Raw genomic sequence first — 25,277 nt, forward strand, 5'->3', positions numbered from 1 at the left:
GCTTAAAAAGTAAAATCTGAAAAATAATACATTTTGGGTACTATTTATTTGTCTTCCAGTTTTTGAGTCTTTGAGGTTTAAATTTTCAATCTTTTATCTGGAGGGCTAGAACCTTTTCTATTATTCTATTTAATAAAAGCTGAAATTCTCTCATAACATAATGACTCCAGAAGCTGGGGCTTATCTCACGACTCATGATAAAATTGCAGGAGTTGGGGACACTGTATCTGTCCATATAAGGGATGCATACAACACCCATCACCTTGGTATCACAGCATTTTATGTACTAGAGTGGTACTGTGACATGCTTGATGCCACATTAACTTAGAAAAGAGTCTCAGTCCTGTGACATAAAATGGAGACCATGGTTCTTGAATACCACCTGGGGCAGCTATTCTATGACATAAAATGTTACCTTTGAAAAGTATTAGGCTTTAGCTGAGGAACTGCTTGTAACATGCAAGAAACAAAGACAAACCACAACACACTACAGTTAAAACTACCCTGTTGTGCATTGTTTGTTTGTTTATATGCTGAATAAATAAAATCTGCAAATCAACCCAAGTATTGCAGCTTAATTCTCTTTATGATATCGTACAAAAGAAGAAAGGAATTATTGTAGATTATGAAAGTATCAGCATTTGTTTAGGATATAAATTAATATGCCATTATAATATTGCCAACATTTGCATTATGACTGATTTCATGAAAAAAAAAGTATGATAAAATCTTGGTTTAAAATTGATTTGACACTTATTATTCTCCTTCCCAGATATGAACAAGCCTTTCTGACTGTCCTGATTGGGTTCAATCCCATGAAATATTTCTGGATCGCTCTTTCAGATGTAGAGGAACAAGGGACTTTCAAGTGGGCTGATGGTGAAGCAGTTCTGTTTACTCACTGGAATTCAGGAATGCCTGGTATGCGCTGCCATGCTGTGTGGTGGGTAGCACGGGGTGCATGTTTTGTCGGTTCTCTGGCAGTTCCAAAAAAAGATCAGTTTGGGTAGAACTGAATCTGAATTTTTGGAAAATCGACAAAGTACATGTTTCATTTAACTCAAAACATTTTGTTTCTGGGCATTTTTAAAGGGCTAGGTTCACAAAACAGCTAGAGGAGGAGCTGGTGTGACCTCTCCCCACCCAAAAGCCACTGGTTAGGGCAGTCACCTGGGATGTGGGAAATCAAGTTCAAATCCCCACTCTGGAGCAGGGATTTAAATCCAGGTCTTCTCCATTCTAGGTGAGTGCTCTAACCACCAAGCTGTAGGCTGTTCTTGGAAGGGGCTTTCACAGTCTCTCCTGTTGAATCTGTTCCTGGGTCAGATGTAAAGAGTGAGAATGACTTTACAGCGTGGTTGTTAGAGCACTCCCCTGGGAGGGTAGAGACTCAAGTTTAAGTCCCTACTTCAATTACTATTGAATCTTCTACTTTCATACTTGAAAAGTAACATTAAAGGTCAATGTCCACGTTTGTTACTCAAGTTTGTCATTCTGGTGCCATGGAATGAATCAAGGCTATCCCTCCATAGATGAATCATGGAGAAGCAATTCATTAGATGTTCCATGGTTTGGATGTCCTCCTTGTTAAGTGCTTTGGCATGACCAGTGCCATCAACATGGCAACTGAACACTGATCCATGGTCTAAGAAGCAACTCAGCTGACTATTTAATTATTTATACAAATTATAACTACTTCAGTGGGAGAGACAGAGAGAAACCCATCCCAGAATAGTGCATGAACTGATGGTTAGGGCACTCAGTGGGGACTGGGATTCAAATCCCTGCTCCAGAAAAGGGATTTGAATCTGGGGCTCCCACATCCCAGATAAGTGCACTCACCATGGGGCTAAAAGTTATAAGTGGAGCACCACCACCACCTTCTCCACTGGCTATTTTGTGAATATGCCTAAATCTCTGTGTGAATTTAGCTTAAAAAAAAAGGGGGGGTTTTGGCCAGAACTATTCAGTGAATTCATGTTACATTTGTGAATTGTTTCAGGTCGACCGAAAATACTTTTTTCAGCAAATAAACTATTTCTTCTGAAAAACTTTGCCCAGCTGTCAGTGTGGGGACAGCACCTCTGGAAATCGGGCACAAGGTGTCACATGGTGTCTTTCTAGACATCTAAAAAGTGAGGGTCTCAAAATTAGAGAACATTTCTGAAGGTCTGCCAGCATAAAACTAAAAAATTTGCAGACTACATTATTGAAATGATTTCATTTGTACTAAAAATAAATACATCAGACTGGATATGCTAGAAATACCTTCCTAATACACTATATGGAAATGCTGCTTTTGATGGACATTAGTTTTCCTTAACTCATTTGTTACTTGGGGATTTGAAGTTGGCTCAATCCAGCTTCTATATTTGTTAATGAAATTCTATATAACTTCTTCATTAAGTCTCATGATCAAAGTCACTACTATTTATTAATTTTCGTATTTATTTAAATCACACCACAGTTGCTGGTGGGCGTATGCATATGGAACACATAACATTGAGTGATTTTGACTCTGCAGCAAAATTTATAGCCGCCACTTGATACATTTAAAAAAAAATAGAATAATAAGTACATACTTTGGGAAGAGATCATTAAGTTAATTCAAATAAGACTCTTTTAATTAGTTTTGTTTTCTTTTGTTTGTCATGAAGGAAGGGAGCCAGGCTGTGTTGCCATGAGAACTGGAACTACAGCTGGATTATGGGATGTTGTGAACTGTGAAGAGAAATCAATGTTTCTCTGCAAACAATTGGTTGAGGGAGTGACCCCTCCTCCTGTTCCAACAACAACTCCTGCCCCCTCATGCCCAGATGGATGGCATTCAAGTGCCCACAGTAGCTCATGCTTCAAAGTAGGTGTTAAACTCCTGAACCCAAAGTACTCATGCTTTCTTATAACTGCATAAAGCAGATAAATTTGAAGAAACACTTGGCTTCAATTGACCCAACATAGCTCCTTTTATCCTCAAGGATACCAAGCATTTCCCAGTGGTTTAGGACAGAAAGTGAGGAAGAGCACCATAGTCAATTGAAACTACAGTAGGGATTCTTAGAGACTCAGAGAAGGAAGACTGGATGAGGTTGCAGTAACCAATTTCAAGAGATGACCAGGCATAGACCAACACTTTGGCAGCAGTCACAAGGCAAAGGATGAATGTAGGCAGTGTTAGACAGGGAGACTAAGATGGACCACAACAGATGTTTTTTCTTAATTTCTATGATGCCCAGCACAGTATTTAATTGTACAATTCTCTGTAGCATTTTCAGAATGGACGAAAACATATGAAAACATGGATTGAGGCTCGAGATTTTTGTAGAGCTATAGGAGGAGATCTGGCCACTATCCATAGTGAAGAAGAGCAAAATATAATAAATGGCTTGTGAGTATCTGCATTGCCCTTATTCCTTCACTTGAAATTTATTCCATGAAAATAACACAAAATATCCTTTCCGAAAGAGGTCATTTCAGCTGAAAATCTATATGTCTCTATCATGGTTCTTATTCAAATATAAACATTTGTGTTGCATTAAAAAGAGTGGGGGTGGGCTTTGGCAGCATTTGAACTTCATATTAAACAAAATTGGGCATCAGCTTTCTGATCTGTGCGGATTTCTGAGTGTCATTTGGGAGTTTCTAAAAGTTGGTCCAGAGTTAACTGAAGATAGTACAGCAATATATCCGAACAACAGACATACATTTTTATTATTATTGTTTATTATTTATTAACCATACTCAAGAAAATGGTAGGGAGGTGACAGCAAAAGACAGGGCCCCTGCCTTTGGAGATCTTACAGTCTAGACTTTAGATATGATACTGTGAGTGAGGGTGATAAGTAAAGGGTGAAAGCATTTTAGTAAAATCATGCAGTTACTCAGTTTAGCCATCTGTACATCTTTGTGGTTCTGACTTTTTTCTCATTTTTATTCTCAGATTTTCATACTAATTTTCTATGTATGTGAGATTGCAGACATAAGGTTTTTGAAGGGATTTGAAAGAGGAGAGGGGGTGGCTATGCAAACAGGCATTGAGAGGTGTTTCCATGTGTCAGGGCAGAAGGTATAGGGGAGTGCCAAAAAGGCAGACTCAGATGTACTCTCTGGGGCTAAGTGATGTAGGCTCTTGAAAGTGAGGAAAATTGGTTAGACTTGCTGTACAGATCTGTGGGGAGCTAGGAGTTGATGGCTTCAAAGAGGTAGCAGTGGAAGAGATGATTTTGGCAGAGCATTGTGAGTGGAGAGGAACAAAGTGGGTATCAAAACAACTGGCAAGGAAAAGGTTGCAATAGTGAGCTGTAATTAGGACCTGGATCTAGAGTTCACCATTATGATAGATAGGAAGGGATTTTTAAATGAAATTCTGCGGGAAGCAATAGGCTTTGTTGTGGCTTGGATGTTGGGGGAGGAAAAAACGAAGGTGTCAAAGATGACATTCAGATTGTGGCCCTGCTTACAGGGAGGAGGATGGCATAATCAACTAGAATGGCATTCTTGGGTACTGCTGAAAATTTGGAACTCTGCATTTTTACCCATGTTGAGCTTATGCAGATGATGAGTCATCCAGGATGAAATGTCTGAAAGACATGGAGGAATGTGACAGTGATCTGTAGGAAATAGATGCAGTGTAGAGATGATCCAAAATGAACAACAACAAGAAAAAGAATGAGAGTAAACATTTCAAATCCCTTTACATTCCACAGGTTTGGAACAATTTTTCATTTATTCAATTTTTTTCATGAAAATTATAAAAAAAATGGTTTCAAAATGTTCATTTTGGAAAAAAATTCATTTTCTCAGTTTTTTTGGCTTTGGTTTTCCTGCCCTCTCCTCCCCGCCTCTCTTTTTTCTTTCCATTAATTTTTTCTCCTCTTCCCAACTTTTTAATTTTTTTGCCACTGGAAAAAGGGAAGGAGGAAGGAAACACAGAGATCTGGAGGAAGGTAGAATGAATGGGATATTTTTCTTGGTTTGTTTTTTCTGATTTTGTTGAATAAATGAAAAGTTTTGGAAAAAAAAATTTTTTTACACATTTTTATTTTGAAACAGGGCCATTTATCCACACAAAATATTTTTCATTAGAAAAATTTCAATCAGATCTAGTTCAATGAGTTAAAGTTTATATTTTGGGCCTGTCTATAATTAAATAAGTGGATGAACCATTTTTAAATAAAAGAGTAGTTCATATTCCACAAGGATCTTTTCTTAGTTAATAAAGGCAAAAAACCAATAGAGAGACTAAGAAAAGTATTTAGGCATAGACCATGCCAAGCCTTGTATGAGTGCATGTAATTTAAGGCTCTGATCTGGCATAGCATTAAAGCACATGCTTAACTTTAAGCACGTGAACGTGAGTAGTCCCATACTCACATGCTTACGTTCTTTGCAGGACTATGGCATTAATTTGCATTTACCACTGCATCATTGTAGGTGGTAACTCAGCAGTTGGGGCCTTTCCTGCAAAGCATTGTATGACTCGACCTACTGCCATGTGCAGTCCCAGTATATTTTGCTCGGGATGCTGGAAATTAAGTAAGTAATTTAAATTATCGTGTTAGGGAAGCAAAATATTTCTTATGTCTTTAGTGCATATTAGAGATATTGAATAGGAAACATTCAAACTTATAGACATGCTGCAAGTCCTAAAATGTTTTGTGTATAATGATATGCATGCTTTGATTTATATACCATCCTCTCTATCTATATTTATATATAATATTTTAGGAAAAGAGCTCATGTCCATAAATCATATTGGATGGGTCTGAGTGCCTTTGATCCTGACGGAGGGTTTACTTGGAGTGATGGCTCTCCAGTGAGTAATTCATTGTTTTGTACCAGAGTTGGCTTTCTGAATTTATCCTATTGTTTTTATGCAGTCTTTACTCAACCTATTTCTGCTTCTGCCCTCCTTCCACCTTAAGCTACCCTGTTTGATCCCATAACAGCATTTACATGAGGCAATATATCTGTTACTTACTATTGCAGGATTTTTTACAGTGGCAGTTGATCAGTGATCATCACAATTGTAGCTGCATAATTTAGTAGCTTTAAACAGCTTACTTCAAGCATTATTTTCTTTGCATAAGCACTGAAAGATTTCTTACTGCTTTGGAAAATCTAAAACTTTGCCAGGGCCATGAAGAGATTTCCAACCCTACCAGCTGGAGCAGATGCAGAACTTGGATTCTTTGCAATAGTTGATGTCTAATATTTGGGGCCTTATAGAGAATATTCAGTGTCTTAGTTTGCAGATGTGGCCAAGGAGTGTCTAGTACAAAGTACAAGATTTTGCCTCACTGAAGAGGTCACATTTGGGAAGGAGCAGGAGCCCTATTGCTTGGGATGCTTTCAGCCAGATGACAAAGCACTTGAAAATACTCAATAGGGAACAATCCTGCACTAGGCCCAGGGGAGGATGTGATAGAATGCCGGAATAACAAGGTTTTCTCACCTCTAGCTTCTCTCATTCTCCCTGCTTTGCTGAAAGGTCCTCCTGGGGTGTGGCACTGCTCCCCCAGGGTGCAGGCCTCAGCTTCCTCCCCACTCCATTCTATGCATTAACTTTCCTGTCACTCTTCCAACCCTTACTATTAATATTGTTGAATGTTTATACTGAGGAAGTGCTAGAGGCTGTACAAACAGATAGAATGTGGCCATGATGTTTGCACCCTGGCTCTTGTGGTGACAATGGAACAGAAATGGCACAGCTCCAGCAAAGAGAGACTGTTACAGGCAAAAGGCCGAAAATCACTGCACCAAAGTCCCCAGCGTATGCTGGAAACTGTGGCTGAACTGTTTTCAGAGCTGGGCTTGGCTGGATACTTTCTGAGACATCCCAGGATTGCCTCAGTTTTTAAGTTGTTTGTCTGGATTGCTAATGGCTCCTGGAAGGACGTCTGTGAACAGCCTAGTTTTCCATGTACTGAGTAGTATCAAACCCAGAAAGGGGATGCTGAGCTCAAAGTGCTTTGGAGGATAGGTTCGTTAATGGCTATTAGCCAAGATGGTCAGGGATGCAAACCCATGATCTGGTATCCCTAAACCTCCTCCAACTGCTAGAAATTGAGACTGAACAACAGGGGATGAATCACTCAATAACTGCCTTGCTCTGTTCATTCCCTCTGAAGTGTCTGGTACTGGCCATTGTCAGAAGACAGGACACTGGGCTCTATGGACCATTGATCTGACCCAGTATGGCCAATCTTATGTTCTGAGTACCTTTCATGGTAGCCCTAAAGAGAGTACATTTGAGTAGTCTAGTCTGGAGATGACTGTCTAGCTATGGTGATCCCTGCATATAAGAGGAAAGGTGCCAACAAAGATGGTAAAAAGGCAATGCCCAAAAGTCATGGCAACCTCATTCCATCAAAATTAACCAATCAAAACACATTGGCTCCACTCATGGATGCTTTATTTCATCCTAGCAACATCTGAATTTGTTACTAAAACAATTTTTGTAATATTGTCGAAAGACTGGAGACTCCCTAATTGGTTCTGTTTGTTTAAACAAAACAGTTTGTACAAGTCTCTTTGTCTTAATCTTTTACTTACTGTTATAAATCATTGTATATCACAGGTCCAACTAAGCTTTTGTTACCTTTCGCCTATTTAATAGACTGGAATCAGCAAAACCTAAACTGGAACTATACCACCCAAAGAGACAACCCTCTCCCCCATCCCAACAGTAGCAAAACTAGGCCATTGCCCCACGTTGCTCCATCTTTATAGCCCATGTCATGGCTGGTATCTTTGTTGATAGGGGCTAGACAGAGCTGGAAGAGTCACAGGGTGTTCCTCCTTCACCTGGCAAGGACAGAGTATGCTGTTTCCCTAATAGTCCCAGCCTTGACTGTCCCCATGGGTGCAAGATTTAAGGGCTGAAATGAAACCGGGTCCCTCTGCCCTTGCAGAGCACAACCATTGTTCTTCTTTGAAAGGAAAATAGTCACAGAGTTGTGTTTCTACCAAAGGTAAACTATGAAAACTGGGCAGACGGAGAACCCAATAATTATGACGGAAATGAAAAATGTGGAATGTTCAATGGATACACTGCCATGCAGTGGAACGATATGTTCTGTGAAACTTTGGGTGACTGGATTTGCCAAATAAAAAAAGGTAGGATGACTTCCTTCTTTAATTTAGAATATTAAACACAAACAGTTGAGTCAGTTTCATGGACTGTTCATAAGGCTACATGCAAACAGAGCACTGTAACACAGTGGGTACAAAGTGGGAGGTGGTAATTCAAACCTCTGAATTAAATTTAGACATACAGATGATCAAAAGGCTCCCTTCCATTATGACTACGACCATGACTTCACTCGCTCTTCTTGGCCTGATGAAGAGACCACAACATAGCAGGGTCACCCAGCTGAAAGTGCCAATTTAATGAAAAACTCTTGGCTCTCTGAAGGGGCTGGGAGGATACTGAATGCTAACATCTGTTAGCTGTTGCAACTTCCAGATTTGATGGAAAGTATTTCAGTGAAAAGATATTGAAACCTAGTGTGTGCTTGAGGACATCAAAACACTTTATTCATTGCATTCTAAATGGAAGACACCGCTTCACTTTAAATAGGAGTCATGGATTTCATCACCTGAAACATGTTTTAGGACACACATTTTAAAGTAGCTTATGGTCTATACTTTGTATTATCAATATCTGAAATCCTACTTTGAGGACATGAATATGTTCTTTAAGCTTAACCATTGATTGGGCCTAAAATGATATTTTGTTGAATATTAAACATTGTCATATGTTCTTATGAATTGTATGTCAATACATGGAAAATGTATTAAATAATGCTGGGGTTTATTTTCTTATTCCACATTAAAATGATAATTACTGTAATAATAAATGTCATGGACAGAACATGCATGAGATATAAAACACATTCAGATTTGATTTTATTTTATTTTACAGGAGCAACATTAAAACCTGAACCAAGTACCACATTTGGTAGGTTTTGTATTTCCTGTTACCAGAAAAATGTTACCATGTAATGATTCTAACCTGTTGTAGAGATACTGTACATGTGTCTTCATTATTTATCTTGCAGAATATACATATAAAGTCAGTGAAGATGGATGGATTATATATGAGGACAAGGCATACTATTTCAGCCATGAAACTTTGCCTATGGAAAAAGCCCAAGAGTACTGCAAGAAGAATTCTGGAGATCTTGTTGTCATCGAGGGTGAAAGTGAAAGAAAGTTTCTGTGGAGATATGTAAGAAACATATTTACTATTTCAGAAATGGGTAATGCAGTGCAGCACACCCAGACACTTCTCACAATCTGCTTCTGAAACATTGTAAAGTGTGCACTGTCATGCCATATATCTGCACCACCTTGTCAGGCTCTGAAGGTAACATCCAGCAAGGGTCAGGGCTTGTTTGCACCTGGAAATGTACTGAAATAAGTACTCTGGAACATTTATCTTGGTATATTTCCAAGTGTGGATAAGTCCTCAGCTTCTTTACAAGAAGTTTCAGAGTAGCAGCCGCGTTAGTCTGTATCCACAAAAAGCAAAGGAGGACTTGTGGCACCTTAGAGACTAACAAATATACTTGAGCATAAGCTTTCGTGAGCTACTGGTACCTTAGAGACTAACCAATTTATTTGAGCATGAGCTTTCGTGAGCTACAGCTCACTTCATCGGATGCAGTCCACTCACGAAAGCTCATGCTCAAATAAATTTGTTTGTCTCTAAGGTGCCACAAGTCCTCCTTTTCTTTTTACAAGAAGTGAAATACAATGCAAACTAACTGTTGTTAGCTTCTAGAGCTGTTCCCTTTGTTAAACTCAATAACATTTTGACGGAATTAGGGATGCAAAATCTGACCTTGAGTTACTGAGCTATCAGCACATGTAAAAATTTTGAAGTGGTACAACAATGGGATGCAAGGGATCTGCTGAAACCTCATTCCATATAAAATCATGGAGTCACGGTCTTGTTCTGAAAGAGGCTTTTTCTCTGCTATTTTGCAACATAAATTGTGGTGAGGTAGAGGAGGAGAAGGTGAGCCATGGATTTACCATTTTAAAGGATTTTAACCCAGACAACTGAGACTTAGAGTTGGTTGGGAAATTATTTTTTGCAGCAAAACAAAGTATTTGGTATGTTTGTCAACAATGTTCTTTGCAATTTTGTTGAAAATCTTCAGAGAACTCTCCTAAACTCTTTCAAAATGTACTTTTGCTTCGTTTTAAAATTTGCCAGCCTGGCAGGTTTTCTTATATCCTACCAGCTTTTCCTCTGCTTCATTTTCATCCTGCTCTACTTTTCTTTTTTACTTTAATATTGGCAATCAGGTGAAGGACTTGTATTCTTCAGATATAATCCATACTATGGCAAAATGCCTCCACCATCAGCAAGTTAACAAATCATTGCTGACTATGCATGCTGTACAATAGGCACGAAACCAGAATTACATTATGTCATTACATTTAATTAAAATTTTATTTTTGTTTTAGAGCTTCTATTATGACTTTGGGGATTGCCTTTATATTGGTTTAACTGTGAGCCTTGATAAAAAGTTTAGGTAAGTAAACAATGAACATCAGGCTTGTAGAACATGGTACAAGTATTGTATTTAGCAAAGCTGTCCTTAAAGGGGTTATTACAGTTTCAATTTCAAAGAGGGGTGGGGGTAAAACTTGTTTGAGGCTCAATCTTGACACAACATTTCCAGAATATAATTTTTTTATTTAGAAAATAAATAAAAACATGTATTTTATAGAAGTTAGTTAGGGGATAGACAAGAATATTTAAAAGTTCAGCAATTTTGTTTGATCTGCAAAATTGTTTCTGCAAAGATACCCATCTCAGCTAATCCCCACTCTTGGATCTGTACCCCTGTGCAGAACTCAGTTCCAAATTCTAATCAGTTGATTCTCAGCAGTGAGCCTCTTGCATCACTCCCTCTTACTTCTCAAAGGGTCAGATCTTTTCTGGCTGTGGTTGATTACGGGTCTCTGTTGTGATTCCAACTGGCACTCCTAACCTCACCTCCGCGACGCTTCATTATGTGGCTTCTCTGACCCTTCATGCTCTTTAGGCTTTGATGTTGTCTCCTTACTGTGTTGAAAATCTTTTTTCTAGTTTCAGATTTTCACCTGGACACTAATTCTCATGTCTTGTGCTTCTGGCATAGTCAACAGTGCTGAGGCTTCATCTCCTTTTATTCAAAACCTGTGCAGCATAGATGGCAGGTATAATAGGCCAGGGGAGGCTAAGCCTCCCTTGCAGTGCAGCCACCAACTCATCAGCTTTGAAAGTGTGGATGCCTGGGCCATAGTGGCCCCGCCTGCACTCTGCCCCAAGGCCTCCTCCTACTTCTTTCCTGTGGCCCTGCCTGCCCTCCACCTCTTCCTATCCCTGCTGCGCCTCTCCCACGAGGCACCCGCCACTTGCCGAGTCCCTCCTCTCCTCCATCCCCCTTCCTTGAGGTGCTGGCCACTCACTGAATCTCTCCCCTCCTGCATGGAGTGGAGGGATGCAGCGAGCAGTGGGCAGTGGAGGTCTTGGGGGAGGGCGATAGAGCAATTCAGTGAGTGGTGGGCGGGGGGTCTTTGGGGGAAGGGCAAGGACTCAGTGAGTGGCAGGCGGGGGCACCTTTGTGAGAGGGGAGATGGAGGAGGAGAGGGACTTGGCAGGTGGGGTGGGTCTTGAGTGGGTGGAATGACTCAGCAAGCTGCAGGTGAGGGGGCCGAGTATGAGCAGAGCTGGGGGTAGAGTGTGGGTGAGGCCTCGGGGGAGGAGGTGAAGCCATGATGCAGGTACCAGGGGAGCTTCCGGCACCTGGGCCAGCCTCCCCAAATGCCAGAGCCATGCGACGCCCATGTTGTGCAGAATGTCTTTTCCCCATGCTGACATTGTTTCCCTGTATATTAGCATTCCAGCTTTGGCTCAAGAGTTCACTATGAGCCATCAGAGACAAAACTTAATATCTGTGAGCTCACATTCCTTACCTAGAAGGTTATTTTCTGGTGGCAATGGTTTCAACATCTAGAGCAGAGGTCAGCAACCTTTCAGAAGTGGTGTGCCGAGTCTTCATTTATTCACTCTAATTTAAGGTTTCGCATGCCAGTAATACATTTTAACATTTTTAGAAGGTCTCTTTCTATAAGTCTATAATATATAACTAAGCTATTGTTGTATGTAAAGTAATAAGGTTTTTAAAATGTTTAAGAAGCTTCATTTAAAATTAAATTAAAATGCAGAGCCCCCCGGACTGGTGGCCAGGACCTGGGCAGTGTGAGTGCTACTGAAAATCAGCTCCCGTGTTGCCTTTGGCACGCATGCAATAGGTTGCCTACCCCTGACCTAGAGTGAATAAGCTACAGGCTTTGTTGACTTATTTTTTTTCCTCCAAAATTCTTCAGTGATTGTATGGACAGCCCCTGAATTTCTTCCAAAAGTGTTGGTTAATTATATTTTCCCATGTCAATGGGGATCCAGGAAGTCCTTCTCTACTCCCAAGGTCTGTGTTTTCATACATCTTTCTTTTTCCATCTATGGCCATGGACCGAGAGACAAAGTGTTATGGTGCCATCTACTGGGACATTTGGTTATGAGTCACAGTCACTCAGAGCCTCATCTTTAGCCGAGTACTCACTCCACTACTCAGGGTGGCTCATTTGTGCAGATGGCTTTATTTGTATGACTTTCTTTAGCATTAATGGAAGTCCACTCATGGACAGTAGCTCCAGCTGCAGTCCTGCCTTTTGGAGCTACTGCTTCGTACACCCACTGTCTGGGCAAATTACTTACTGGAAATTCTGTTTGCTGCAGTCTATTCTTCTGCCATCCTGTGTTTCACCCTCCTCCTTGACTGGTTATGTACTGCTACTTGTCACTTGTAACATTTCTCTCAGTTTCTTGCATACTGTTTCTTCCTCTATGGCTCTGGAAGTGTCTCTGACAAGAAACAATATGTTTACAGTTAAGCATTGTGTGTTGCATTTCCTGTTAGAATTTTACTTGTAGAGACATTCATGGAGTTGTGTTGGCTCCAAAACTGGGAATGTTCTGAGCTGGGTATCTTTGAAGAAAAGATACAAATTGCTCACCTGTAGCTGCTGCTTTCTGCTGATATGCAGCCTTGGCAGATTACTTGCCCATCTCCTCCCCAGAGAGCTGAGATTTTTTTTTCATTTTTAATTGCCTTTTATTTTGGGAGTATTTCACCAACCACTAAGATAAGAAGTGATTGTTGCATTGCTGAGAGCAGCATGCATACAGTGAGGGTGTCTGAGATGCCCCCTACTGGAGACTATCATTCTAGACCTGCTTGGGGCCAGTGGATTAGGCCTTTGAGTTGAGGAAACTTCCACTAAATCCACATGTAGGGACTCTGACCCAACAACCTACAGAGATGCCTGTAATTGTTGTTCTCTGGACACATACAAGTAATTATCTCAGCTAGCTGTTTTAGTGATGTGTTGTGATCCATGAACTCCTAGAAAATATGCAGGTGGGGAAATAGAATGCATCGACATGAAATGTATTAGTATATCTATCTAAATAAGGTACATATGACATTCGTTTAACACTGAGCTGTTATAATTTAAATGAATTTAGTTATTATGAACACAGGGCTAATATAAGTTAAAAAAACAAAAGAATATTCTCTACTTGAGCTCCAGGACTTTGGCCATATGATTTCCATTAATACGAATGAAAGTCACACATAAAGCTGTTCTTAGGTGTGTGTGTGTGTGTTCTCTGTGTGCTTCCCAGCTCTCCGCAGATAGTTGGCACAGCAAACCTCGATCGAACGGCCCGATAACCACAGACTCAGTTTGTAGTGAAGGCACTTGGTCGGGTTTATTGTCAACAAAGCACAGTCCTAATGCCCTGGTTCAATGGTTACAGGTACACTAACACATATGTGCCCGTTGCAATGGACTAGTTCAGTTAACGATGGGACTTTCCATTATTCCCAGGCCAGTCAAAGACACTCCCTCTGAGACTTCATTTTATACCCCACTACAAACAAGTTACATATTGCCCCTCTGATATAGTTAGTTACTGCCGCCTGACGTGGGTTGTTACCACCCATTACCTTGTACATGTTGGTTGAATCAAAACATCTCTATTCATCACAGTTCAGAGTAGCAGCCGTGTTAGTCTGTATTCGCAAAAAGAAAAGGAGTACTTGTGGCATCTTAGAGACTAACCAATTTATTTGAGCATGAGCTTTCGTGAGCTACAGCTCACTTCATCGGATGCATTCAGTGGAAAATACCAATTCATCACACTGTCATCCTAACCTTATCTTTAGGAGGGGACAGTATGTTCTTGTTATCTTTGGGGGGGAGTGTTGGTACCATACTTGGTATGGGGTGTACCACCCTTCTGGAATGTGTTTGTGTGAGTGTTCTGTGCCTAGCACTTCTTAGGAATGTGTGTGTTTCTGCAATATCTGCCCTGTTCTTGCTAGATTCTGTGAGCAGACCTGTCTCTTGCTCACAACCTGACTTTGCTTTATATCAGCAAAGCTTTGACCACTACTTTAGCCCAGGCTTCTGGCCTCCTACCAGGCATCTGGCACAAGGGCTTATGTCTCAGGCTCTCTTCCTACTAAAAAAACCCATGTTCACCAAGCTGCTTTTTTGTTGTTTAGCTAGAATTTCTGTAATGTAAAATCAAATGATTAATGTGGCCTTAAAAAATAAAAATGGATCTATCCAGTAACTACTGCTACATTGTTTCTTTTAGCTGGACGGATGGAACCCCAATAAACTATGTAGCGTGGGCTCCAAATGAACCAAACTTTGCAAATAATGATGAAAACTGTGTGGTCATGTATACCCGTACAGGTGAGTATAGTAATATTTCAGTGTCATAACAGCTCTGCACTGGGTAACATAGGAGTGGGTGTGATACACATGTTTCATGTAAAGTCATCTATTATATTAAGTGGGTTGATACTGAGTGAGATTTTCAGCAGTATCTAAATGACTGTGGAGCACAGATCACGCTAAGACAGTTGAGGCACTTTTTTAAAAATGTCACCTTTTGTGGGCATGGCACTGGACTGGGACTCAAGAGATGTGGTTCAATTCCTGGCTTTACCAGAAACTTTCTGTGTGACCATGGGCAAATCAGTTAAACTCTCTGCCCCAGTTTCTATCAGAAAACAGAGACAATCACATTTTATTTCTCCTAAACTTTGTCTTATCTATTAAGAGCATAAGTTTTCAAGGACAGGAACAGTCTCTTACCATGTGTTTGTGTAGTCCCTCACAAAATAGGGCCCCGATCTTGGTTGGGACCGGTACACACTACTATAACATAAATAATTTAATAACAATTTATAAATATTTTATAATACAGAAGATGGGGGAGGAGAACTGATACCTAATATATCCAAGTCACTTCGTCTCTCTGCACCTCAGTGCCTCATGTGTAAAATAGAGATGAGAATAATACTACTACTTCCCTGTATTGCTAGGATAAAGACATTAAAAGTTGTGAGGTGCTCAGATATTATGGCGGGGGGGATCATATAAGAATCTTAGGTTGATAGTGATAGAGATAACATAGTAAAACAAATTGCAAAAGTAGTTAACCTATTGTAGTTCTATAGTAGAAAATGATTTATGTGCCTTTGCAGCTAGTGATGGTTTCATATATTAAATCACCTCAAGAGGCATCTTTAACCCGCATATCAAACTTTATAAGCTTTTCTGAGATTGATTAGCATTGTTTGCTCCCTTACCCCACTTCCCTCCTTTTTTTTTCTCCATTCCTTTTTGATCTGCACTGTTCTTGAGTACTGGCTAGCTGTACAAAGCAACTCCCTGATAAATAGGTGTTCCCCTACAGCAGTACCGGAGTACAGCCACTGCATATGTTTGGCTATAGAATGAAAGCGGGCTTGTGGGGTAAGCACTAATTGATACTGCTTCAAAAAGGTTCTGAGATCACTATCCCAAGCATAGGACAATAGTGGTGTGGCTCTGTGGAGGCAAACACTTCAGGAGAAAAGCAGTTACAAGAGGTAACTTCTCTTTATTCTGGGAAACAGGAGGATTGTGTATGAAGTAACTCCTGTTTATGAAGATTGCCTTTAATCCAGTTGTATGTCATACATGGAGACCCTTTAACATCTTTCTGTTAGGGCTAGTCAAAAATTTTCCTTGAAAATTGTTTTTCAGTGGAAAATTGGGGGTTCAATTACACAACATTTTTTGCAAAAAGGGTCTCTTTTCATTGAAAATTTGGATTTTTCATCAAAAAGTGAACACTCAAAAAAAAGGGTGGGGGCAGGGGGGTTGTCTGAAAATCAAAATAAACATTCATTTATTCTGAATGTTACTGAGATGCCACCTGAGAGTTGTAGTTTGGGAGCTTCATGTCCTTATTCTCCTCTATGGGCGGTGCCCCCAGCCAGACTTCATCTCTACTGATCCACCTGGGCCATGCAATTGTCATGATGCACTTTCCCTTCTCATCAAGAGATGTAGTCTGACCAGGAAGCCTGGCCTATAAAGGAGAATGGGTAGGTGTTCAGATGAAATATTATGCATTTAGGGTTTTTTGACAAACACTTGAAATTTTCCATGGAAATTATGAAAACAATCATTCTTTTTCAACAAAATTTTTCTGGGAGCTGTGACATTGGGGACTACCCAGATCAGTAAGTGGCTCTCTCACCACCCTGCCTTGTAAATTAGGGGCCTTAATACCATGCAACTATGGCTCAGGGCCCTGAAACCAGTAGCCAGCCCTCAAGTGTAAAGGTCTCACCCTGGCTTCCACCGGCCTTGTCACTCCTTGCAGGGTGTCACCAACAGCCCTACTGGTCCTGAGTCTTCCCAAATCTGTCCTTCCTGAGTTTTTAACTACCAGACACTTGGACTTTTCCCTTTTGGTTCATCACCCCTGAAGGTGTGAAAAACAGCCCTCCCCCCGTTATCAGTTCACTTTCATACACGCACTCCAGACATTTTGTACAACAGAGACTTACTTGGGAGAAACCTAAACAAACATGTATTTAATAGAAAAATCACAGTTTCAAAGATGAATGAGTAAGAGGAAGCAAACACATACAGTTACACAGAAAATACACATAAAGATGCAACCGCAGGCACTACACTTTCTAATCAGATAAATTCCCTTTTCTAGTACAAGTTACCTTTTGCCTTTGAAAAGTTTCCCAGCATGCTCCCTGTCAAAAAGTGGATCCAGCATTTCACATACAGCTTCTCACTTACAGGTTGCTCCTCAGTTTCTGGATGCCTTTTCCTTCAAATCCCTTCCCTTCTTATATAGTTAGCATTTTTTTTTTAATTTTCTCTCAGATTATGGTGATTCAGAGTAGGAGAAATTCCTTCCTTTCTTAGTTTTCCAAGACTGGCGTTTTCTTTTCAGTTTCAAGCCATTTCAGTGTTTTCCCGTTAACTTTAATGGCCCACCATTTGCCTTTTCCTGGGTTGTACAGTATTAGGTACTTGGAATGCTCTCATCTGCCCCTCCCTGTCTGATTGTTTCACTGCCCTGTGGTGAGGTGGAGGTGAAGTTGCACCAAAGTTACAATTACAATTTTCTCTCTCTCTCTCCCAATATGCATACATTCATAACCATAGCTTGTATACATATCTTATAGTGACAATCAAGTTCAGAATATTACAAGCTTTCATAAAAGACCTTCCTTGATGTATTTTTATAGCACAATAACATTGTATACAACCAGCTGATTCAACTGTTTATTCTTTGAGATTCATATCCTCTGTTCTCCCCCTAAGGTGTCTGGACCCTAAATGTCGCAGGGGGAAAAAGCCAACAAACTGTACTTTCTATACTGTAATTAGCATAAGAAGGGGTAGATTTTCATTCCAGTCTTCATCTCGTCCAGTAATTTACTTTCCATATTTAATATGTTCCAGGTATGTGGAATGATCTGAACTGTGGCGCTCCAAAACGCTTCATCTGTGAAAGGCTCAATAGTACTACTCATTCAACCGTTGCTCCCACATCACCTGCACCTCTAGGGGGATGCCCTCAAAACTGGCTTTTGTTTAATAACAAGGTACAGTAGCAAACATCTTCCATATATTTTATTTGCAAAAGGAACTGAACGAAAAATTAAATTTTTGTCTTTTATTATTGTAGTATGGGTTTAGATTATCCGAAGTTGTATTCTGATTGTCTGATCAGGCCATTCTGGTGACATTATAGCCATATTGAAATAATCTAAGAAATGAGTTTGTGAGGTACTATAGGTTTTAAATGACTTAGGCCCCAATCCTGCAATCGCTTTGCAAATGCTTACTTTTAAAAAGATTGTATAGCTAACCAAATGTGCGCTGTTTTGTCTGTAATTTATACTTGCTTTGATACATGTTCAGTGAGCAAAAGTGCCAGCTGTCAGCATGAACAGAGAATGTAAAGCTGCTTCTTAGCTAGAGTGAATTAGAAGGAAAAAAATCCATAAATCTGTACAAAACTCCCTCTCTTTCCCAAAAGGATGTATTCAATATTGCAGATATAATGGGTGTCAATTGATTTGGAATTGTTCACTGATGCACAAAAAGCAGATATTGATGCAAGTACTTTTTGTATCTCCACTGTGAGACAAATGCAGTGCAACTTTATATTCACTCCCCCTTGCCTTGTTCTCTAAGATGCTGGTACCAGTAGATCATGCAGGAGACAGTGGAACTGTACAGAGTTCACTGTGGTGAACGATCACCTACAAGGTGTTAGCAGCAGCAGCATGTGAGAACATTGTCTTCTAGTGGTGGTGCAGCTGTATCATCCTAGCAAACTCAAAGTCACATTTATACCAACTAACAGTTCTTTGAATACAAACGTTTCAGCACTGTAGGAAGAACTTACTCTTACTACTGTTACTGAGAGGACACACACACAACCGCTGCGAATTATACCTGGTAGGACACGCACACAAATGCTGCGAATTATACCTGATAGGTCACGCACAGTTCGAATCTAGGCTGAAGCACATAAACAAAGTCCACAACTGCAGAGTTCCCAAAAGACACTAAGTTTATTACGCTCGAGTGTGGTGCCCCCCTGCTAGCCAGGAGGGGACCCTGAATACAGATTATACAAAGGTTATATACTTTTTAGCAAAGCATGTTGCCCTCGTGCATCGGAAACCTTAGCCAATAAACAAACCCTTTTCTTATCTACCACCTATCCCTGCTTGGTGCATTCCTCGTGCTAAACTAGTATGTTAATTACACAGCATGGTCCTAAAGCCATGCATCAGTAACTTTTATTATCAGGGATGGGAGGCCTCACATCAAAGGCCAGGAGATAGGGAGTTAGAGACTAACAAAAAACAGATACTGGGAGTCAAGGCAGGCTGGAGACAAGGAGGAGGATTTTCACAGGGATGCAGTATCTAAGAATCAGTCCTCCTGGTGTATGATGTGCTTGCTTTTAGACAATGGTGGGTCACAAACCAAAATGGAGTCACATGTGCTAACTTTTCCTTTACGCTACCCAGTATGTTATGGTCTGAAATGCTCAAACGAACAGAGACTGCGCAGAGGGATATTTGACAGGTTACCATTCAATGACTCATTCAAAATGTATCATCCACGTTCCCTGTCAGAAAAATGCACCGGGGGTACAAATAGTTACACTTTTACCATTGGTTGAAAAAGGATGATGGAAGAAATACAAAAAGTGAAAAGAAAAAACAAACTTTTACTTAAAATGTTCAGGTTAGATTCTTCCGTACTGCAGCTGCAAGAATGGGAAATTTTTTCTTTCATAGTGCATTTACCTCTCTCCTCTCCCCACACTTTGCACTGGAATCTTCCCATTGGCTGAGGAGGGTTATTTATAGCCAGGAGCAAATTCTTTTGTTATTTCACTTCTAATATGTATATTTCCGTCACCATTTTTAACAGGCCAGAGAGTATTTTTTATCTTTAGTCCTTTAATTGATAAGATAAAAGCTTTTCCTCCTCTTTTATTATATGCTTATGTTGTTATCTTACAGCCATATTCTGTTCTCCTAACCACTAAATTTCTCACTGGATGCTAAAGGAAAGGAGCTTTTATGTTAGTTATGTATATTTTCTTTCTGTAGATTCATAGATTTTTAAGACCAGAAGGGTCCATTAGACCATCTAGTCTGACCTCCTGTACAACACACAAAATTGATCTTGTTAATTTCAAATGTTTTTGATGCGAAATGGCATCAAATTAATACTTTTCTCTTTCAGTGTTTCAAAATATTCGGCTCCAGTGAAAAAGAGAGATTGACGTGGCATGCTGCACGAACGGCTTGTGTAAATTTGGAAGGAAACCTGGCTTCCATACTAAGCGAAGAAGTGCAAGGTGCAATGTATAGGCTTTTTGGTATTATATGAGACATCAGCTTGTCCCCCTAATATACAAGTTAAAGATGCAAAGCTTCAATTTTTACAATAGAGCCTGCTACTTTTGCTTAAAACTAATAATTAATGGACACTTAAGAGAGATGAGAAAAATGTAATTTTGATGATAACATTTGTGTGCATGCATTAGTGGCTTTCCTAAGTCACCTTTTATAAAGTCCCAGCCTTGGAAGAATTAATAGCAGATAGACTAGTGTTGCAAGTGCTGTAATGCCAAAATTTGACACTTGAAGTTTGTGCTATGATTGTTTTTTTAAAATCCAAACCCACGTGAAATCAGACTGTGAACATGCATAAGCACTATTCAAATTGATTAAATGTTGCAGAATCAGGCTTAGGGAAAATGATAGCTAGACACACCCAATTTCTGTTTTAACTGCCATGGAAACCATCTCAACTGTGAAGTTGCTGGTCTAAATGATAAATCCATTAAAACAATCTTGTTTATATTTTATAATTATGATTCTAGCTCTGGATATTCTGGTGTCTCCATGCTTCACTTGTAAAAATGTTTGTTTTCCTTCAGCCTTCCTCATCACCCACTTCAAGGATGCCTCAACTGATACCTGGATTGGACTGAATGATGTAAATTCGGAGTACACATTCCTGTGGACAGATGGAAGAGGTGTCTACTATACAAACTGGGCCAAAGGTTTCCCACATTATCGCAGTCAGGTAAATGTGGATTGCAAATGATCATTAAACCATCATTCATTTGATAAGGTCAATCAAACCATATATAACTTGCACAGTTTATTTCTTATGTAGGCTTATTTCTGTTAACTTCTTGCTGTTGAGAGCAGAATGGTCATGCTGCAGAGTTTGAGCTCTTTTACTAGCAGAAAGGGATAGCTATGTCAGCTTACAGTAGAACCATGTTTTCGGAGCTTCATTTTCAAATATTTCTTTGCAAAAGCCCAGAAGTATATTTGGTTGGTGCTTTACTAGAAATAAAGTATTTGTAGATAGTAAATGTCACTCTGGGGTTTTATTTAAACTTCAGTTTTAGCTTTTCTCTATGATACAATATGAATCCAAACAATTGGATGGAATTTGCATATTCTGCAAACCTTACTCAAGTGAATAGACCCATTGACTTCACTGGGACTAGTCAGGAAATTCACAAGGTTACAAGATGGTCTGACAATAACTGTGTAACTTTGGAGCCTTGTAAAGGATTTTTAGAATGAATAATAAAATTAAGAGGATGGTGTGTATATATAAATATCAGATGCAGATATGCACTCTTGCTTAAGTTATCATGAAATACAATTGTATGAATAAAATCCTCAAACGAAGAGGAATCTGTGCCTCTTGTTTTCATCTTTCCCCCCCATACACTAACCACTAAACATTCCTTTGAAATTTTCCCCAGCATTATGTCAACTTATTTTAATAATAAAACATAACTGGGTGTGATTCAATAATAAATGAAATGGCTAATGTGGAATAATGGCTGTAGTTCCATTTGTTGTGCTCTTACTTTATTGTCTTGACTAAGTATGTCTCCTTTTAAGAATAAAAACATATAGCAGATAAGTGATCTGAGGAGAAGGGGGTGAGAGGTCACAACAGCACCCTGAACAATAGAGAAGTTGGTTTTAAAGGGCTGCCCCATGGGAGAAGACGTGATTTGGAAATGCCATCACAACAACGCAATATCAGTTCTACTGAAATGTGAAGCAATTTAACAGATGATTAGTTAATGTGGACCAGAGTGGATATAAATAGTGACAGACAGATACATAGGTGATTAAACTACACAAGATATCTGGGTCTGCAGATCCAGAAGGAAGAGGATTGTTTCTTGTTTGCTGTTTATTTATTCTTACTCATTTATGTATCATTTTCCCCCAGGATGATTGTGTTGTTATGATAAAGGACCCCATTGAGGAAGCAGGGAAATGGAAAGATGCAGACTGCCAAACGAACAAAAGCTACATATGCCAGAGGAACACTGGTGAGCTCATTCTCACCAAGCTTCCAAGTTAATTGCATTAAAAACTTGACTGTGATTTTTAGATTGTCTTTATGGTTTAAATGCTGACTTTCCACATGCAGCACATCACCTTTGGCCTCTACATGAAATGACAGGTTTCAGAGTAGCAGCCGTGTTAGTCTGTATTCGCAAAAAGAAAAGGAGTACTTGTGGCACCTTAGAGACTAACAAATTTATTTGAGCATAAGCTTTCGTGTTGCATCCGATGAAGTGAGCTGCAGCTCACGAAAGCTCATGCTCAAATAAATTTGTTAGTCTCTAAGGTGCCACAAGTACTCCTTTTCTTTTTACATGAAATGAATTTCACAGCCTTATGTGTTAACATGTTAACAAAACAAACATGTACACTGATCTCTAATACATGTAGTAGCCTGGCCTATAGAAGAGCCAGCATATGCCATGCAGCACCCTGCTGTTACATAGATACAAGAATGGGAGAGCACCAAGGGCCAGAGCTGTTTCTCCTGCAGCCTGGTCTGACCTGGGACCCCTCCTCACAATGACGGTGAAGCTTTGTAAGAGCCCCCCTGCTACAACCCACCAGAACCATGAGGAGAGCATGAATTGCTTTGGATGGAATGATTAGATAGGGTGATGTGGAACGAGGTTGTTTTGAAAGGGTTGGATTAGGAGGAGAAGGAATTTTTTAAAGTGTTTAGTGCTCAGAGACAGTAGGGGTGGCTGCTTGGAGTCTGTTGACTGACGTTCTGTGTGAGAGAGGATGGTGGTTTGTGGACTAATTTGGAGGGCAGGGTGAAGGAGGTGTGGGGGAGGCTGAGGGATAGTGTTTGGGCCCCAGATTTTGAAGCCTTGCCTGGATTATATCCCCCCTTCCCATCCCCTCTCTGCCCATTTGTTGTTGGTGGGGTGTATTGGCTCTGCTGATCTCCCAAGGGGATGGTTAGTCGGTGGGAAGATTGTGTTTCCACTTATTAAATACAGCTGCATTAAAACTAATCACAATCCAGTGCACAGGGAGCCAAATCAGTATAAATCCATGGGACAGTCTGGCTCAGTAGTGGCCAGCCAGAGCAACAAGGACCATGGCTTTTTATAAAAGAACTCCCAGTCATGTTTTTTGTCACTGAAGTCATGGCTGGGACGTGCATCCAGTCTTAATTTCTGTTAGTGCTATCACTCTTAAGTGTTTGAATACTGCAGACATTTGTTGTTCAGTGGAACAGTAAGTCCATGTACTACAAAATGACCTTTCCATGTGTGTGTGTGTGTGTTTGTTTTGTTTTACTACAGACCCTAAATTATATAATCCCCAAACAACAGTTCCAGTCTCAGGCTTTACCCTTTATGGTAACAGTGGCTATTCACTCATCAGTTCCAGAATGAACTGGGAAGAAGCACAAAAAAACTGCAAGGCTGAATACTCAGAACTTGCCAGTATTTTAGATCCGTACAGCCAGTCATTCCTGTGGCTACAAGTGTTAAAGATCGGGCAGCCTGTATGGATAGGTCTTAACAGCAATGTGGTAAGAACATCAAATAAGTGTGAATATGATGCTGATGCTCTGTCAAATCAGACCTCCCACATTCCTTACTCAAGTGTTGTCTGCAGTTATTACCAAGGGCTCTGTTTGATGTGCTTGCTTTTGTCTCATAGTTGAGCAGTGATTGTGAAAGAACTCCCACTGTTCCTGTTAGCATGCTTCAAAAGCAGTTTAAGCTATAGCTAGTGAATGGTGGGAGCCATGGAAATGGGCATGGGGGAGACAGAGACAAGGGTGTGTGAAGAGGAGACAAACTGTGGGTGGAATTATATACCTGTGAAAACACAGTAATGTGACAGGTTTCAGAGTAGCAGCCGTGTTAGTCTGTATTCACAAAAAGAAAAGGAGTATTTGTGGCACCTTAGAGACTAACAAATTTATTTGAGCATAAGCTTTTGTGAGCTACAGCTCACTTCATCAGATGCAGTGGAAAACCACTGAATGCATCTGATGAAGTGAGCTGTAGCTCACGAAAGCTTATGCTCAAATAAATTTGTTAGTCTCTAAGGTGCCACAAGTACTCCTTTTCTTTTTACAGTAATGCGAGGAGACCAGTAGGAGAGTGGAAGCCATAAAAAATGGTGGGGGAGGGAGAGAAGCCATGAAAGAACATGGGGATAGGTGCAGAGGGGGAATCCTGGGAATGGGAGAAGGGACAAACAAACAGCAGGTGAAAGGGGGTGTTTTCCTTTTGAAAAAAATTATTTAGCAAAATGGTTGAAGATCCCAAAAGCCTCAAGGCCTGATTCACTGAAGCTGGTGCCTGATTGATACTGCGGAAGGGCAGGCAGTGTTACTGTTGCTTGCCTTCCTTTGGAATTTCCACTGAATTGGAGCAATTTTAAAATCCAGGGAGAATGACAAGGGGATGCGTTAAATCAGCTTATCCCCTAGCTGTCCGGGCATCACACCATTCCCAGTCCATGCCACCCACTTTGCAGGTCACTGGATCCCCCAACTATTGGCAGAATGTGGGTTACAAGTGGCGTGGGCCACTTCAGGCATCCTCCTTAGCAGAGTTCTCTCCACCAGGTGCCTGCAGAAGTGTGGGCCTCGCGCTTTGGAACTCTTTGGGCTGAATTTACTGCAGAGGCTCTGTCACTGCCATTGTCTGTTCCAGGGCCAGGGCTATAGTGCTACCACATCTGTTTACTTACATTCTTAATTAGCGCTCACACCTGTTCTGTTGGGAAGCTTTAGTCCCTCTGTACTTGGAAGCAGGGGTTTAAATCTGACAGGGGCTGGGGCCAAGGCTCTGCTACTTGCCCTCCCCATGACAATCTGCCCAAATTTGGCTGAGTTATTAGCCTCTGAACATCTCAGTTCACGCACGCTCAGCAGAGACTTGTTAGAGTTTAGCAGCTAAGTTATACAAAGATTCCATCTGCTGT

At 40.4% G+C, this 25,277-nt stretch overlaps 1 protein-coding gene across 1 annotated transcript in view; it reads left to right on the forward strand.

Moving 5' to 3' along the window:
- Positions 1–25,277, forward strand: part of LOC140907676 (macrophage mannose receptor 1) — a 56,184-nt gene that overhangs the window by 18,131 nt on the left and 12,776 nt on the right. Inside the window, exons 11-24 of the mRNA XM_073334153.2 lie at positions 773–921; positions 2,658–2,857; positions 3,264–3,385; positions 5,725–5,812; positions 7,971–8,115; positions 8,924–8,959; positions 9,060–9,229; positions 10,477–10,544; positions 14,726–14,826; positions 17,899–18,041; positions 20,212–20,326; positions 20,912–21,060; positions 22,243–22,345; positions 23,636–23,868. Coding sequence (XP_073190254.1) covers positions 773–921; positions 2,658–2,857; positions 3,264–3,385; positions 5,725–5,812; positions 7,971–8,115; positions 8,924–8,959; positions 9,060–9,229; positions 10,477–10,544; positions 14,726–14,826; positions 17,899–18,041; positions 20,212–20,326; positions 20,912–21,060; positions 22,243–22,345; positions 23,636–23,868 — 1,822 coding nt within the window. The remainder of the gene's footprint in view (positions 1–772; positions 922–2,657; positions 2,858–3,263; positions 3,386–5,724; positions 5,813–7,970; positions 8,116–8,923; positions 8,960–9,059; positions 9,230–10,476; positions 10,545–14,725; positions 14,827–17,898; positions 18,042–20,211; positions 20,327–20,911; positions 21,061–22,242; positions 22,346–23,635; positions 23,869–25,277) is intronic.

This window comes from Lepidochelys kempii, chromosome 2 (assembly GCF_965140285.1).
Source record: "Lepidochelys kempii isolate rLepKem1 chromosome 2, rLepKem1.hap1, whole genome shotgun sequence".
NCBI classification, from domain to species: domain Eukaryota; kingdom Metazoa; phylum Chordata; order Testudines; family Cheloniidae; genus Lepidochelys; species Lepidochelys kempii.